This window comes from Dasypus novemcinctus, chromosome 3 (assembly GCF_030445035.2).
Source record: "Dasypus novemcinctus isolate mDasNov1 chromosome 3, mDasNov1.1.hap2, whole genome shotgun sequence".
Classification (NCBI taxonomy): domain Eukaryota; kingdom Metazoa; phylum Chordata; class Mammalia; order Cingulata; family Dasypodidae; genus Dasypus; species Dasypus novemcinctus.
In genome coordinates this window covers 165,074,749-165,091,317 of record NC_080675.1, presented here as the reverse complement: position 1 = coordinate 165,091,317, position 16,569 = coordinate 165,074,749, and the positions used below count along the sequence as shown (strand labels likewise).

Sequence of the window (16,569 nt, the reverse complement as noted above, 5' to 3'; positions counted from 1 at the left end):
CAAGGAATTTGGTTGGAGTTCATGCTCTGGAAATGACATACCCAAGACAAAAGTAAGGCCTGGCAGCAGGGCAGGGGGCTGGATAATACTTGAATAGAACAGTCAGTGAGAACTAATAACTGGGAAGCAGGTGAGGTATACAGGAAGATATGTCTCCAAATGCAGAAAAGAAGAGGAAACTCCCATTTCACTCTTGGACTTTATGGTCCGTGAAGGTGTTCCTGGGGATAGGAGTTAAAATGTGCCCTCCCTCCCCAAACTTGGGGTCAGACTAAAAGCAAAGATCGAGTGCTCGCTTCGGCAGCACATATACTAAAATTGGAACGATACAGAGAAGATTAGCATGGCCCCTGCGCAAGGATGACACGCAAATTCGTGAAGCGTTCCATATTTTTGCAGCGTAACAGTGCTCCAGGGTATATTCACCAAATGCAGTGAATGTGCCTCATTGATGAAAGGGGATGTTGATGTGGGAGGAGTGGAGGGGGGGCCCGAGTGGGGTATATGGGAACCTCTTATGTTTTTTAATGTAACATATTGTGTCATCTATTTATCTTTTAATAAAAGACAATAAAAATAAATTTTTCAAAACAAAAAAATAAAAAATAAAAAAAATAAAAGCAAAGATCGAGTAACTACATGTTGTAAACCAAATTATCTTATTTATTTTGTTGCCCTTCATTCTTTAGGAAAACACTCTCTAAATAGTCTAGAGAATACTCCAGTGTCTACAATTGGGCCAGAAAACCAAAGAGCAGTTCCCCTTTGGGGGAAGCAGGAGTTTTCAAGAGAGTCCCAAAGGGAGGGTGACTGTGGAGGGAAAATCCTGGCCTCCAGGTCCAATTGTCTCTCCTGACCTCAAGTTTCACCCTCCAGTGCCAACTTTGCAAAATCCAGGATTTATGAATAAGGGAGCAGCAGACTTCCCTGGTGACCCTTTGCCTCCCGTCTAAACCAGGAGCACGGTGCCAGCAGGCCTTAGCCTCCATTCCACCATCAATGTACGGATCACGCAGCCTACGTCAGAGGGCACAAGGACACAAAGCCTGTGCTTGGGACAAAGTCGGGGGGCGAGCCGGGGGGGTGGATTTTGTTCAGCCAAGAACACTCACTCCCTTCCCCTCAGAACCCCTCCCAGAGCATCCTAAACCTGTTGGGAAAATAACCCACAGGATTGTCTCTTATAAAAGGGAAAACAAAAAATCTATGTGCTCATTGTCGCTGGACTGTGCTCACAGATTCCGGTTCTTTCATGGCCTCGTTCCTCTCATGGCCTGGGGCCCTCCCATCTTGCCCGAGACTTTCTGAAAATGACAAAGGAAAGCGTTGCTGGGTTCTATGCTCAGATTTTGCATTCACTGACAGTGCAGCCTCATCATGCCATGGCTTGAACACCTGTACTCCATTCTTGACCCCAGAAATGCAATTCACAATGAGGGCTAGAGGCACTCGCATGAATTTCCATCTCACTAAGTCGATGGACACAAATTTTCTTGGAGATAAAATCTTGGTTTTTTTTTTATAGTCAATAAACTTATATATTTAGAATTAGCCAGCTGGACTCAGTTTAGATGATCCCAATTTTGTTGGCAATATCCAAAGCATCATAGTAAGGAGCCAGTAGAACATGTGCCTTCTTATCTCTATCAGGTCTGACCAGGGTGTTGACCTTGGCTACATCAATGTCATAGAGCTTCTTCGCAACTTGCTTGATCTGGTGCTTGTTGGCCTTGACATCCATAATGAACACAAGTGGTTTGTTGTCTTCAACCTTCCTCACAGCTGACTCAGTGGTCAGAGAGAACTTGATGATGGCATAGTGGTCAAGCTTGTTTCTCCTGGGGGCATTTTTCTGAGGATATTTGAGCTGTCTCCCTAGACACAGCATTTTGGGCCGCCAGAAGGTGGGTGACATGCGGATCGTCTTTTTTTGTGTGGCTGTGGACGCCTTTCAGTACTGCCTTCTTGGCTTCAAAGCTTTGGCTTTGGCTTTGGCTTTGGCTTTGGTTTTGGGAGGGGCAGGCGTTTCCTTCTTCACTTTCAGTGCCATCCTCTTGAAAAGGCTTGTTTTTTTTATTTGTCCTACCTTCTGACCCGGAAATTCTGCTTCTAGAAATTTATTCTAAGAAATAGGGTCTATGTATGCAAAGATTTAGCTAGAATGACATCCATCACAGCATTTTGTACAATAGCAAAATAAAACAAAATAACACCTAACCATCCAAGATGGAAAGTTACTTAAATACATTTTCAGAACATCCATGCAATGGAATATGATCTAATCACTAAATGTGATGTTGTCAGATAATACCGGTTGCCTCCAGGGAGGGGAACTGAGTGACCCAGAGGAAGGGAAGAAAAGGACAACTTTTCTCTGAATACTCTTTCATACCTGTTGCTTTTTGAACCATGAGAATATTAAATATTAGTTAGATAGGTAGACAGACAAAATTTTAAAGGATATTTTAGAAGGTTAGTGACAGAAAGATGTTCAAGAAATATTAAGTGACAGAGATGGTGCAAAATAATGATGATGTACTGTGGGACCATTTCAACTAAAAATTAAAACAAAAGTCTGGAAAAAAATTACTCCAAGGCATTAATGGTACATATTTCTAAGTGACAGAATTACAGCTGATTTCTATTTTACTCTTATTATGCATTTTCTAATTTTTCTAAAATGAACAGGCAGTGATGTTGAAAAAGAAAATAGGTATTAAAAGTTCTTTTTATTTTATTTTTTTAATGCTCCAACCACAAGTCCTAAAATTTCCTTCCCATCTAGGAAGAATTTCTAGGGATAGAGAGACTTGATGTCTTCTACTTCCTCACCCCCACCCTGCCCAACTCCACCAAAAAACTGCCTCTTCCATCCCCTGAAATCTGCCTTTCCCTGCACCCCTACAAACGGATTTGACAAATGCCACCTCCCCACTCCACATCCCCCTCCTCCCATCATTGCAAATCCACCGGATGTGCTCAGACTTCCTCCTACTGGCCTCTGTGCAGCACTTGTGTCAAATGGATTTAACAAAGGTTAATTTAGTGCCTATTGTGTCAGACATGGCATGGCCACTGTAAAGAGACTAAAATCCTTAAGATCCGGGTTCTGCCCCTGAGGAGCTCACAGGCTAGAGGGAGAGATTGCAGCACCCCAGGCACACAGTGAGGAGGAAGGGCAGCCTACCCACCCTCCTGATAGATGCTGGGCCCCTCCTCTTCTCACCCAGCATCACTCCTTGGCTCTCTTGGATTCACCTTCAGCCTCTCCAATCCTCCCACCCTGACCTCCTCCACCATCTTGTTCCCCTGCTTGCCCCTTATCCACTTGTCCCCAGAGATCTCCTCACCCACTCACATTCCCTGGGTTATTTTATTGAAGCTTATTATTGAAGCCATGTGAGTGCTGATGTCCAACAACCTGGCCTGGCCATGAGAGACCTCATTTATTACCCCCACCTCCCAACACCATTCCTTTCTTAGTTGGTGGCATCTAGTCCAGGGGCCACCCACACACATTCAATTGCCTACCTCTTCCACACCAGCCCTCCCTCCCCTCCCTCATTTAGGTTGTTCATCTCCCTTCTGGGCTAGTGCAGTGGCCTCCTCTCTTACCCCTAACCTTGACCTTGCTTAGATCTGGTCTCTACAGACTGTAACTCAATCCAGAATGCCCATCTGAACCCATCACTGTCCAGCTGCTCCCCAGACTCTACAGGATAAATCCAGGGCAGGATGAGCCCCACCCCACCATCCCCTTTCCAAACCTACCTTCTACTTGCATCCTCCATACGCAACCCCCCAATTTTTCTACTCTATGTTGCTCTTCTGTGACTTTGCCTAACTGGGCCCTTTCCCCCTTCTCTCCCCCCTGAAATTTCTCACAACCCAGTCCTGGCCTCTCTGTCCTTTCCTCACTAGGATCCAGCAGCTCAGCCTCCTCCTCCTTCTGAAACTTTCCCAATTGGGCACCCCCCATTCTGTTGATTCCATCACAGCTGAAGCAGAGTGCTCCAGCATCAGCCCCCCTGGTTCAGAATGTTTCGAATAGTCAGTGTTGTATTTTGAGCTCTCAGCAAGCACAAGGTGTGGCCTCTGCAGGTACATCATACAGGGAACAAAACACTGGTACATCAAAGAAAGAAACCATTGGCTCAGTCAGTGGGGAGGAGCTCTTTCTTAGGTCTGAAAGTCGTGCAGCCTCCATGGAAGCCATGCAGAGGGTTTCCTTTGCCTTTTTTGTGACTTTTTTGTAAAAGGAGGGGACAGAGGGGAAGAAGGGGTGCCGTGTTCCAGCAGGGCTGCTCAGCTGCGGGCCTGCCTTCTGTCCAGCCCAGCTCTCAGCAAGGAGTCCCATCCTTACCCTCCCTCCCACCAGGCCTCTAGGACCAGGCTGGCCCACGGCTGCCCTCGTGTTCCCAGGGCACAGGGTTGGTCTGCCAGGCCTTGGTCCACCAGGAAATTGGGACCCTCAGTTGTTGGCAGGAGACTCTTGAAGGTGCCTGGACCCACTTGGGAGAGCAGAACAGCAGAAGGGACCGTATCCTGAACCAAACCACAAAAGATCTCATAGGGAGGCATGGAATATTATCTCCAAATGAGGCTCTACCCAGCCATTGTATTTTTATGTGTGCTAAAAATCACTCAAAAGGAAAAACATGGTGGTGTGATCTCATTGATATGAAATAATTAGAGGAAGCAAATTCATAGAGTCAGAAACTAGAATACAGGTTAGTGGGTGCCAGGGTGGGGGTAGGGAATGGGGAGTTAATGCTTAATTGGTACAGAGTTTCTGTTTGGCATGATGGAAGAGTTTTGGTAATGGATGATGGTGCTGGTAGCACAACATTGTAGACATCATAAACAGCACTGAATTATATATTTGAACGTGGTTCAAAGGGGAAATTTTAGGGTGTGTAAATGTTATTAGAATAAAATTTTTTTAAAAGCCATAGACTGATACAACACAGGGAACCTTAAGTAAATGATGGACTACAGTCAATAGTATAATTGCAATAATAGTTTCATCAATTTTAACAAAGGTGCCACAATAATGCAAAGTCTTAATAATGATAGGCATATATGGGAACTCTGTACTTCCTGCAGGATTTTTCTGTAAACCTACAACTTCTCTAATTAAAAAAAACAAAAACAAAAAAGAAACCCACTCATTTGTTAAGCATTTCAAATGGAATAGGCCACGTAGAATTTTTGTTAATGATTCTTGGCGTTTTTCTTCTCTCAGTTTTTCCTTTTTATTATTCAAGGTACTCAGCAAAACGAAAATGACCATGGCCTCTTTCCACCTCTAAAAGGCCCCCCTTGGGGCTGACACGGACTGAGTGGCCACAAGGTCTGAGGGGCCTGGGGGTGGCAGGCAGGGGTGGTGCTTCTCCAGCCCCTCCCAGCCCTGCTCCATCCCGCACAACCTCCCTGCCTCCACTACCGCTCCACAGTCTGGGAATCACTGAGGCAGCAGAGCCAGCTGCCCAGGGAGGCAGAGCCACTGTCAGCCAGAGACCCAGAATGCGGGAAGAGTGGACACCTCAGTCTCCAGCTGTGAGAAAAGAAAAGGTTGATTCGAGGCAGCACAGAAATCCCCATATGACCCTACCTCTGGGGGAGGCTGGAATTTAGACACCAGCCTGAAGGACACAAGAGTCACAGCAAAGAACTGGGCAGCCCAGGGGCAGGAGGAAGCCCAAGCGCTGCACACACACACACACCTGGGCCTACCAAGGCTCCCTTCAAGGTTTCCTTCAACTATGTCAGGAAGAGTCCTTGGAAAATGACGAGGCAGGAACAAGAGGGCCTCCTACACAGCCATGATTGTCCCTGAAAATTCATGTTGGGAATTAAACTATTAACTTGATTCATCACATGTTTACTGGACATTTCCCAAATATAAGTTGATGGGGTCTCCCCCCAAAAGGTCTAGACCCAGTCCTCTGGTCCATCTGGTCCACCTAGCCACAGGACCAGGACACCAACCCCTAAGAATTTTAGTGAGAGAAAATTCCGATGGCAGTTGAAGGCAACGGTCAAGCGAGGCCCCAGGAGAGCAGAATTCACAGCCCTGGGAGGGACACAGAGCCTGGAGAGGCCACGTCAGGGTCTGCAGGGAAAAATGGGTGAGAAGAAGCAGAGGTCTGGGCTGGGACCTGTGAGCAAGGGGCAGGCAATGTCAGGAAGGAGGAGGCGAGGGCACCTGTTACCTGATGGTCCCTGAGTCAAACTCTGCCAACTTGTGTCCCAGTTTGGGGGCCTGCCCCGAAGACAAAAACTCACAGCTTCTGCTATAGCCACTGAGTGAACCTGCTTTTCCTTAATCTAAAAGGTGGGAGTCTTGGCTACTTTTCTCTGCAGCTGAACAGGGGCTGAATTATAGGTGAATATTGTGAATCAGGATAAAGTCATGCTGAATGTTGCAACTTTTTTTACAAAAATCACAACAGCAAGTTCAAAAGATCTCGCTGATGACAAGACCGAACAGGAGATGCATAGAAGAGATGTCTGTGAGCAGGCATGATCCCATGTCTATTAGAGTGCATTCCAAAAGGTCCCAAAGCATCCTGGGCTCATGGAGCCCTTAATGTCTCAAAGTTTTTATAGCCCCCAGGCTAAAAGAGAACCCCAATACTTCCATTCATATGTAGGTCCAAACAACCTAATAGAGTGGTGTCTGACAGATGACACTATGACCACTTGGCAAGTTGAAAATAATCTTTGCCACTCCTGTGAGTTTACTGCAGTTCCCCGGGGCACCTTGGCCCAGAATTTGAGAACTACAAGCCTAACCCATTGATTAGGAATCCTGGTTGAATCCTGGGTACATACTACCAATAACTGATGACAGGCCTGTTTGCCCCACATCTGTATAAAATAAAATTTATTTTAAAAAGAGCCACTGAGTGGCCCACACTGCAAAAGTTGAATCAACCAGGAGGGTGCTTCGAGGGGTCTCCTCATTAATTTTTTTCCTCATTAATAAGGAAAGAAGTTTCATCTTTAAAGTGTACCCCATATTTAAGTGACTGGAGCAGTGAAATTCCCATAGCAGAGAGTTTGTCCTTTCAGTGTCCTAGATGACACAAGGCTCTATTCTATGGCTCTGTTTCCATGCTTTCCCCCAACAAGATTAGAGTGTCATAGAGGGTAAAGTCTCTGGTCCCAATCTCTCTTGGATTCCCTCACTGGCCGCCATGCCAGCCAACAAATGGGCTCAACAAATGCTGGTGGAAGTAGTTGTAAAAGATGCCCCCCGGGGGTGAGGGATGGCCATCACAGACGCTTAAGGGGTGTACTCCGAGATGATGGACAATGAAAATGACAATGAGATGAAGGCATTACGGATGGCCTCCGCTATCTCACATGAACAGACACTGAAATCATCCCTTCTCTTTGTCCAGTTACTTTTCTATCCTCTTCATGGGTGTTTTGAATGCCAGGGTGATGGCAACCCTGGAATCAGGGGAGATGTCAGGAGGGAAAAGGAAATGGGGGAAGGTTCTGTATCAGGGGCCAGGTAAAAGGGATTTTGAAAGAAGCAAAGAACAATGAACATTTTGAGCTTCAAAAGCTGGGCCTTCCATTGAACACTAGAATACCGATTTCTGGCATTTCTGCATGCTGCCCACACCGTGGGGACAGGCATCTTTCAACTACTCTCTTCCCAATTTCCAAAGTGGTTAACAAGCACAAATAATTCTGAAGTCTTTAGTAAAGTTATTCCTCTACACTAAACACGTAGTGTAATGAAGCTAATGTGTCAAACACTATTTTTCTTCCTTATAAAACATGCCGTCGCTCTACGTAGCATTCCCACCACCCTGATTGAGGAACGCCTTGCCCAGTATACCCTCCTGGCCAAGTGTCGTCACCACCAGAAACCACACGAGAGCATCATATGACTCGACATACAAATTCATATTCTCTCCCTTTCCTCACTCTACTTACTATACCCTATTCTCTAGTCCTCAGTCATCTGTGACATGTTTCTACAATGAACCATCAAAATTATCTTTCTCTGAAGCGATTTGTAGCTACCAAGGGCCTGCCCCCTCTCCAGACACCCTTTGTGCTCTTCCCCATGGGTCTCCCAGGTGGGCACTTCAAGCCTGATCTGCCAGGAAGAAGTTCCCTAACATTGGCACCTCCAAACTCTTCCAAGGGATCATGAATTTCATGTGTCAGCGAAGACGAGCACTTGTCCTGCCCATCCCCTCAATAAGGATTGGCTCAAATATTTGGCACAGCCTGGAAGACCCCTGCCATTTCTAGACAAATCCCTGTTTTCCCCATTCTGTCGCCCCATTATCCAGTTCCTCCAAGTTCTACCAGGCTCTCTTTTTCCAGTCTGCGTATGTCAGCCTCCACTGAGGTTCAACTAGAGATGAACTTTAGAGTTCTCTAAAGGGAGCTTCCCATAACAGCTTCTTCCCAGCAGGTCCTTCTGCAAGGAAAGACAGGGCTCAACCAGGCAGTCACCTAACTCCAGGAAGGGCCCCAAAGGCCCATCAGCCCCAAGAGGCTGCAAGAGGCCCTGTGTCTCAGTTCTAGCTTTTCCCTACCTGGCACTGGTCTCTGCAAGCCACTCCAGTGTTAATGCTCTAGTTCAGGAAGACCAATGTCCTGAAACTTCCTTGACCATAAACCTACATAAGAAAGAATGTTTCCTCTCTGCCAAGTCCAGACATATAGATATAGGTAAAGGTATAGGAATAGGTGTAGTATGGATAGAGAGACATATCATTGGAAAAAGAAAAAACAAAAACTCAGCCTTTCTGTGATTCACTGAGGTTTTATCTCTTTTTTTGGTTGGTTTTTTTTAAGTCTGTTGTTTAAAAATGCTGGCTGTAAACCACTAAATTGATTTCACAACCCACTAATGGTTTGCGGCCCACAGCACAAAAAAACACTGCTGTATGAGAGAGCGGATGTGTGTTATTTGGCCTTGTATCCTAACAGGCTTTTATTCTCAAGAGATACAGAGAAAACTTAAACATCTGAACTGATCCAAGGGGCCCTGCTCCACCCCCCGCATCTCCCCGGGGAGGCTTGAAGGAGCCTGGCTGCTCCACGGCATTAGGGAATTTCTGTCCCCTGGCAAAGGCTCCTGGAGGGCAGGCTGGACACAGGCATGGGCCGGGCTCAGCCCACATCCCTCTCCGTGGCTGTCTCCCTTCAATCTTGTTCCTGATCCTCCCTGCCCACCAGTGCTCTCTTCCTCTTGCTTACAAGATGCGGGAGAAAGGGGTCCGAGCTGAGCCAAGGTGGGGCACCCGCTGCAGCTCTGATGGGAAGGAGATGGTCAGGGGGCTGTAGGCACATGGAGGAGGGAGGTCCTGCTCCTGGGTGCATCAGGAAGGATAAAGTTGGCTCTGCCCCCTCCCCAGGACAATGGCTGGTTGACACAATGGCCCACAGCGGCTGGGGCACCAGGCTTTGCCCACCGTCCCCCTGCCCAGGCCCACACCACTTTTCTCCTCCCTAAAAGCACTTTGTCTAGCACAGCCCCAGATGGCTGGGGATTGAGGACATCTGAAACGGCATTACGTTTCCAGCGAGAAGAGGGTGAGACCCTGGGAATCACTTAACAGAGGGGATCTGCTGGGTCTGCAGCCCTCCCCGTACCTTCACCCCCCCAGAGCGCACAGGGTGGGGGAGGGAAGAGCCCTTCGCTGCCCACGCCACCCGCGCTCTCAGTTGGTCAGTGAGGCTCATTCCAGCTAAGAGGATGGCATTCGGGGTGCTCCTTACACTGCTTCCGGCCCCACCAGCTTCCCCACTGACCCCCAACCAGGTCTTGCAGCCCCTACACACGTCCAGGAAGCTCTTAGCTCTCTGGAAAGCGTCCACGTTTTCCACTTGGGCCACTGGGGCTGGGGCGGCACTGGAATTCCCTGCGCTGGGTTTGGGTGATTTTCCTGTCTCCAAGGAGCCCTCTCCCTAACTCTCGGGCCTCCCTTTGTTTCTCCCCCACTCATTTCATCTCAGCCCAGGTTTCTTTCAGCCCAGACTTGAGTAAATGAATCTGTCCGATAGAACATCTTAATGCCCTTAAACACGCTTCCTGCGGGTCATAGGAAAATCTTAAGTCCACACACCAGCAGCACGCGCCAGCTCCACCTCTGTTCAAGGCCGAGCATTCAGAGGTCTGAAAAACGCAATCCAGGTCCTCAAGGAATTTACAGTGTCTTTGGAGAGAAAGACATACAAACATAGGTAGCAGAAGGAAATCAGCTCGTAAGCTGCCTGAGGAGTCCAGGAAGGGGAGTCGCTAGGGGAGAGGGGGTTGTAAGCTGGATCCTGAGTGGGGTTAGATTCTCTCAATGGGGAGAGCTCTGCGAGGAGGGAAGAGGTGGTGGGCATGGGCCTGAAGCCTTCAGAAGCAACTGAGGAAACGTTCAGACAGGGATGGAAGGTGTCTGTAAAAAGCACAAGGGGTGGAGACAGGGCTACTAATGGAGGGTCTTGACTTTCAAACCAGGTTAAAGAGTTTGGACTTTAGTCTGTGGGCAATGGGAAGCTGTCAAGGGTTTCTGTGAGCAGGGAAGTCACGCCTGAGCGTGTCTGAGGAGAATCACCTGTCAGTGGTTCATGGAAAGGACTGGAAGGGTGGAGGCTGGACACTGGGAGACCAGTTAGGAAAACTCTGCAGAAGTTCCGGCCGCGTGGCAGCACGGTTCTGGACTAATCCAGAGACTGCAGGCGTGCTTGAACGCATGAAAACGTCACCACCAGGGGCGTGGGAGGCGAGAACCGGCACCAAGACTGATAGCGTTGGTGTCAAAGGTGACTCAGAGGGTTCCATTTGGGGAGAACTGGGCGCCATTCACCGTGGGGGCTCAGCCATGATTTCAGGACACAATCAAAAGGGGTTCACTTGGAGGAACGCTGGGGGTAGGGCTATTTGGAAACACCACATCCTTGATGCAATATCGTAGGAATCCAACTGGTGTTTGGAGCCAGATTTCTTCATTTGTTCTCATCTGAGCTCCTCTTCAGGCATCAGAGGACCTTCTCCTCGGGCCTGGGTGTCGTTCCACCCTGAGCAGCACTGGTGTTTCTCAGTCCACTGATTTGTAACCAGCTTCCCCACATGCCGTGCTGCACACCCCGGGGGAGGTAGGGCCCCCATGTTTGGTGCAGCAGGGCCTGGCCATTTCCAGAGAACAGCTGCCCAGAGCCCCACTGGGACCGTGAACTGACTTGTCCTTGGGAGATAACAGTGCCACTTCTCTCCCCTGACTCAGTGAAGTGGGTTAGAACCCCTCAGAGCCACTGACTTGGGGTCCAGGCCTTCCTTCTTCACCTCCTGGTTGCTGGGGTGGAAGGTCTCTCTGAGCAGTGAGCTTTTGCCCACGGGCAAGGCCAATCCAAACTCCCCTGGTCAGACCACTGTCTGCTCTTGTTCCTCATAATGTACAAAGCCAAGTTCCCCTTTACCCAGAGGTCAAGGCCACCTCTCTTGGCACCCATGCCCAGCTATTGGCCCTGAAGATGCCAACACTGGATTCACACTCAATGCATAAGGGAAGTCCTTGCTCCCCATTCTGGTATTGCCTATAGGTGGTCCCTGGTACCACCTACAGAAGCTGTGGCAGGTGGCAGGGAGTGGGAGCAGGTAGGGGTTGCTCCAGCAGAATGACGAGCCCTCAGAGAAGATAATCAGAGGGAAGAAGTTCAGACCTACCCTGGGGAGCTGTTTTCCCCAGTCCAGGGCTTGCTCTTCCAAGCAGAAAGTTTCTGGAGTGAGTTCTCCTCCATTTCCCCCTGTACTTTGGTCTTGACAGTAGCCCTCACATTTTGTCAAAGATGAGCTGCCCGCGGCTGGCTCTGGCCCCACACGGCTGAAACCCTCCCTGGGCTCCAAGCTGTGCATGTCCTCTGAGAAGCTGGTCCTCAAGGAGCAGCCTGAGCAGCAGAAGCAGCTGATGGCTGGGACCAATGAGTCAGGGATGGCCCCTCCAGGCTGCATCCAGCATGGCAAAGAAAATGAAACTCAGGTACCCCTCTGGGCTACAATTGTCTCAAATGTAAAATGAGGTCTTTGGACTTGGTAAGCTGAAAGTGACCCTCTGGCCCTGGCAAGAGTTTTGGGGAATTCTGTCAGCCTTTTCTTCTTTGCCCCAGCTCAGTCTTTCCTCCCTCCTAAATGCTGAGGATGCAGACAGGAGTCAATGCGACCCGCCCTGTCTCCATGTCCTAAGATGACATTATGACCACAAGAGCAGAAGCCTGAGTAGAAACTAGGAGGGCAGTTCCAGAAGGACTCCCACTCTGAAAGCGCTTTGATCCCCCACACATGGATAAAATGCTTCTGGTGTGTACACGGGGCCAGTGCTGGAGATGCAAACTCAACAACCTGCAGACCTGGCCCCAGCAGCTCACAGCTCAGGAGCGAGAGAAAAAGAAGCCCCAGTCTTAACAGTGTCATCTTTACTGAGGGATCCCTTGTCCAAGCGAGGCCCCATGTCCCTGCCTCCTTCCAAATCAGCAGGAGATGAGGGCTTTTTGAATCAGACACTGAGAGAGGAAGGTATTCACATCCCTACCAGTTGATAGCACCATCCTCTTTCCTTTTGCTTTGTGCTTTGGGCTTTTCCTTGGTTTTGGGGTAGGGTTTTTTGGGAGTTGTTGTTTTTTTTTTTTTTCGGTTTGGAGGTGATTGGGATTTTTTATATTAAAAACACTTTTATAACCTTGGATGGCAGACACTTTATCTTCCATCCTGGAACCAATTTCAGGGGTCAACAGCCCCAACCCATATCCTAAGGGGTACTGGCACCTAGAATCCCAACTCCAGACAAGAGGGGTGCTCCACTGAGAGCTCTAACAACAGTGGACCTGTCAGCACCACGAAAACTGGAGGAAAATCTGAGTGATGCTGGTAGAAACGGTCCAGGCATAGGGCCCAACCCTTCGCCCCCAGTACCTTCCATGAGAGTGCCAGTTTCTCCATTTTTCTCTTTGCTCCTCTCCTCTTCATTCAGCTTTCCTCCCAACCACACGCAAAACCCACGTGACTGTAAACAGTTGTAAGTCATGGCAATTGCTCCCCCCACCACCACCACTTGCCCTGCTCCTCCTGGGGCCTGGGTGACCCTACCTTGCTTCCTTTCCATCCATACACACTGGGGAATCATGACAATGAAGGTGTAAGAATTATTAAGGTCTAAAACTAGCAAAGAGTGTATCACAGCCAGGGTGGGGATCCTTTCTGCAATGTTTTTTTTTTGGTGTTTTTTTTTAAGATTTATTTATTTCTCTCCCCTTCCACCTCCCCCCGCCCCCCGCCAGTTGTCTGCTCTCTTTGTCCATTCACTGTGTGTTCTTCTGTGTCCGCTTGCATTCTTGTCAGTGGCACCAGGAATCGGTGTCTTTTGTTGCATCATCTTGTTGTATCAGCTCTCCATGTGTGCAGCACCACTCCTGGTCAGGTTGCATTTTTTTTGCACAGGGCGGCTCTCCTTATGGTGCATACTCCTTGTGCGTGGGCTCCCCTACGTGGGGAGCTACCCCTGCGTGGCACAGAACTCTTTGCATGCATCAGCACTGCGCGTGGGCCAGCTCACCACACGGGTCAGGAGACCCTGGGTTTGAACCCTGGACCTCCCGTGTGGTAGGTGGATGCCCTATCAGTTGAGCCACAACCGCTTCCCTTTCTGCAAGTTTGAAAGCTGGAGCTAAGCACATATGCAGGCTGAGCAGCCCACCACCTGCAACAAATGGCCCCTGGGCAGAGGCTACAGTCCCTCTCCCACTCCCCCTCCCAGGCAAGCCAGCCCCTCTCCCTGCCTGCTCCCCAACCTTTATAAATACCCCCCTCCCCATTTTGTACCTGAAGACTGAGCAGTGTGGTTCTGTCCCCAAAATCTCCTTCCGGCACTTGTACCTCCTGTGCATTCATAAGGAAAAAGTGATGAGCAGACGGGCTCTTCACCCTCATGAAACTGGCTGCCTAGAGGGATGAGACAGACATTAATCAAATAATCACCCAAATTCCTATTTGCAACTCTGACAAGTATTGTGAAGAAAAGGCCCAGAGTGGTCCAAGAACAGCAAAAGGTCAACTGGAGAAAGAGGCTCTAGAAGAATTCTCGTCCTCTCTTTTCCCACCTGAATTTGACTTCTCAACAACTTTTCCAGTTGGTTGACAATGGTTTCTTCCCAACTTCTTTCCAAAACATCCAATAGAAGGGTTCTCCCTGAGTCATCTCCACATTTATTCCCAGCCAGAGCAGCCGTTAGGGTTTGAATGGTCACTGGGGCTTCCAGTGACCCAAGACCACCTCAGATCCACAGGCCCCCTGGGCTAAAGTGAAACACAGCAACCTCTGACTGACAAGAAAAACCTTGCACATGCAGGAAAGCTGGGCTCCTAGAGACAACTTATTCTATTTGGTTCCTGTCTCGGTCCTACATATTTTATCATTTGTTTTTGAGAAGGTCTGGATGATTTTGAGCCTGGTTCCAGAAACAGAAACCTTACCCACATGTTACCTGCCCCTGGTGCCTTCCCTGCTGGCTTGGGGTCTTGTTCCTAGACCTTTTTCTCCAAGTACAGGGTAGGGGGTGCTCAGAAATCCTCCAGAGAGCTAGGTACCATTTTGGCATCCAATTTACAGCCTCTACCCTTAACCTCTTTGTCTGTAGTTGTAGATTAATTCACAACCAGAAGGCTCCAGTCCTGTGGGTGGATCTACATGGGTATTTGTCCCCAGACAATCCTCAACTGAATCTGTTGGGCAGCCTGCCTGGACCCTCATCAGCTTGCCTCTCAAGAGGCACAGAGCTCGTATGTCGAAAGGCTGTCCTCACTTCTTACCCAACCCTCTTTCTCGAGTGAGAGTCCTCAAGAAGCCCTTCCTTTGACTAACGGGAAAAGGGGTAGGCCAGAAAGTGATTCCAGGAATTGCTTTGATTTACAGGAATTGATTTAACAAGCCCCACTTTGGGTGTGCCTTTCTCTGGCTGACCAGGATCGTGGGTGAAGACTGTGTTGGCTCTTTCAAACGGGCAAAAAGACCTGGAGTCTGAGGGGCTCTCCTTTGCTGTTGGGCTTTGCTACCACGTCGGGTCACTGTTGAACACTGGCCCTGCACATTCCCAGCCCTAGGCTAGTTTATTGCAATGAGGTGCCCCTAGGGGCCCCTGAACAGGCTGCAGAGTTCTCCAAGGGAGAGGATGGTGCCACTTCCTCAGTGTTAAGTCTGATCTAGGGTGTGCCACCCTAAGCGCACCCTGTGCTCCTGGGTCAAGGGTTACTTCTATCCCAGGCACACACACCCCCTTTCCCCTGATCCATTTCCTCCCTGAGCCTTGCTTACATTGAGTCTGGGTCACCAGTCTTTTCTCAAGGCAATGTTTGTGCCTTAGTTGGACCCACATTTGTCTATCCCAAAAGACCACAGAACTTTGGATATCAGGATTTAGAGGTTGGAGTCCTTCCCAGGGGACACTTACCTCCTATGCAAATAGATCCATCTCCTCACATACCAGCCTTGTTTTGCATTTGGGAAGTTCAGGGCAAGTTGCAGAATATTCTTTAACTCTCTATGCCCATACAAATGGGTACCTACCCTCATTATTTCTGCATAGCTAAGAGGGATGCTCAACGACTTCTCTCACCTTGAAAACTGAAGCCAGCTACATTTACATTCTTTCTGTATATTTGATCCATTCTGTCTAGTTGGGGAGTCTGGTCACTTTCTGGTGACCTTTTATTCTGTATATTCCACTATATAGTTAATTATCTAAGCCTAAACCTAAACCTCAACCCTAAAATTATTTAGCGCAGACAATGGGGCCCTCCCCACTTGGAGTTTGAAAGGAGAAGAATACTTTAGAGTTTAGACTATTAATCTAAAGAGAAAATCCCTCAACATGCTTATTTATAAAGAGTATCTGACAGTGTTGAATGTAGCACATAGTATAAATCTGAAAGAAAATAAACTCTTTCTACCCTGGGGACAGAGTCATAAAGTATATCTCATTTGGCCCCAAGTTATCACTCTTTCCCAAACTTTTGAGATGTTTAATTGGCATTAAGTATGCCAACACACCTAAATATACCAAGCAGCAGCAGCTCCACGTTGCTTTGTAGCAGACCCTCAAAAACTCTTTCTAGTAAACACCCAAAGGAGCGATTTCTTCCCACATTTGCATATCAAGTGGTTGCTCCTTCCAACTATACTTCTTGCAACTGGTTAAATACCAGCCCCCAGCCAAAAAAAAAAAACACCATGCTAGTCAGAGACCACATCTATATCGATAAAATAAATATTACCAATTTCTCATTGCCTTAAAAAAAATCTCAGGCAAAATAAATCCTTGATAGAAGACCAGATTGTGTCCATCATATCCAGGGAGGGGAATTGGATAGGGGACAGGGAAGGATAGGGAGCAAGCAAATTAAAGCTTTCCCTTTTGTTTATACTTACATACTTGATATTTTTACAATAAATATTTATTTCCAAGCATCACTTTTTTTTAAGATTTATTTTCCCCCCTTCCCCTCCTCCCACCCTGCTGTTTTTACTGTTGTCTTTTCTTCTCATTTTCTCT

General features: G+C 48.2%; 1 protein-coding gene and 1 non-coding gene across 2 annotated transcripts; one reads left to right on the top strand and one right to left on the bottom strand.

Moving 5' to 3' along the window:
- Nucleotides 1-288: 288 nt before the first annotated feature.
- LOC111766467 (U6 spliceosomal RNA) lies at nucleotides 289-395 on the top strand. The gene has a single exon (XR_002798511.1). It is a non-coding gene; the product is annotated as a U6 spliceosomal RNA (small nuclear RNA).
- A 1,172-nt stretch (nucleotides 396-1,567) lies between these two features.
- On the bottom strand, nucleotides 1,568-1,915 carry LOC101433084 (large ribosomal subunit protein uL23-like). The gene has a single exon (XM_071212612.1). The coding sequence runs from the start codon at nucleotides 1,913-1,915 to the stop codon at nucleotides 1,568-1,570; it is 348 nt and encodes a 115-aa protein (XP_071068713.1).
- Nucleotides 1,916-16,569: the final 14,654 nt, after the last annotated feature.

What these genes read in the sequence shown, in the direction of transcription:
- LOC101433084 (XM_071212612.1), bottom strand. Translation starts at nt 1,915, where the DNA reads ATGTCACCCACCTTCTGGCGGCCCAAAATGCTGTGTCTAGGGAGACAG.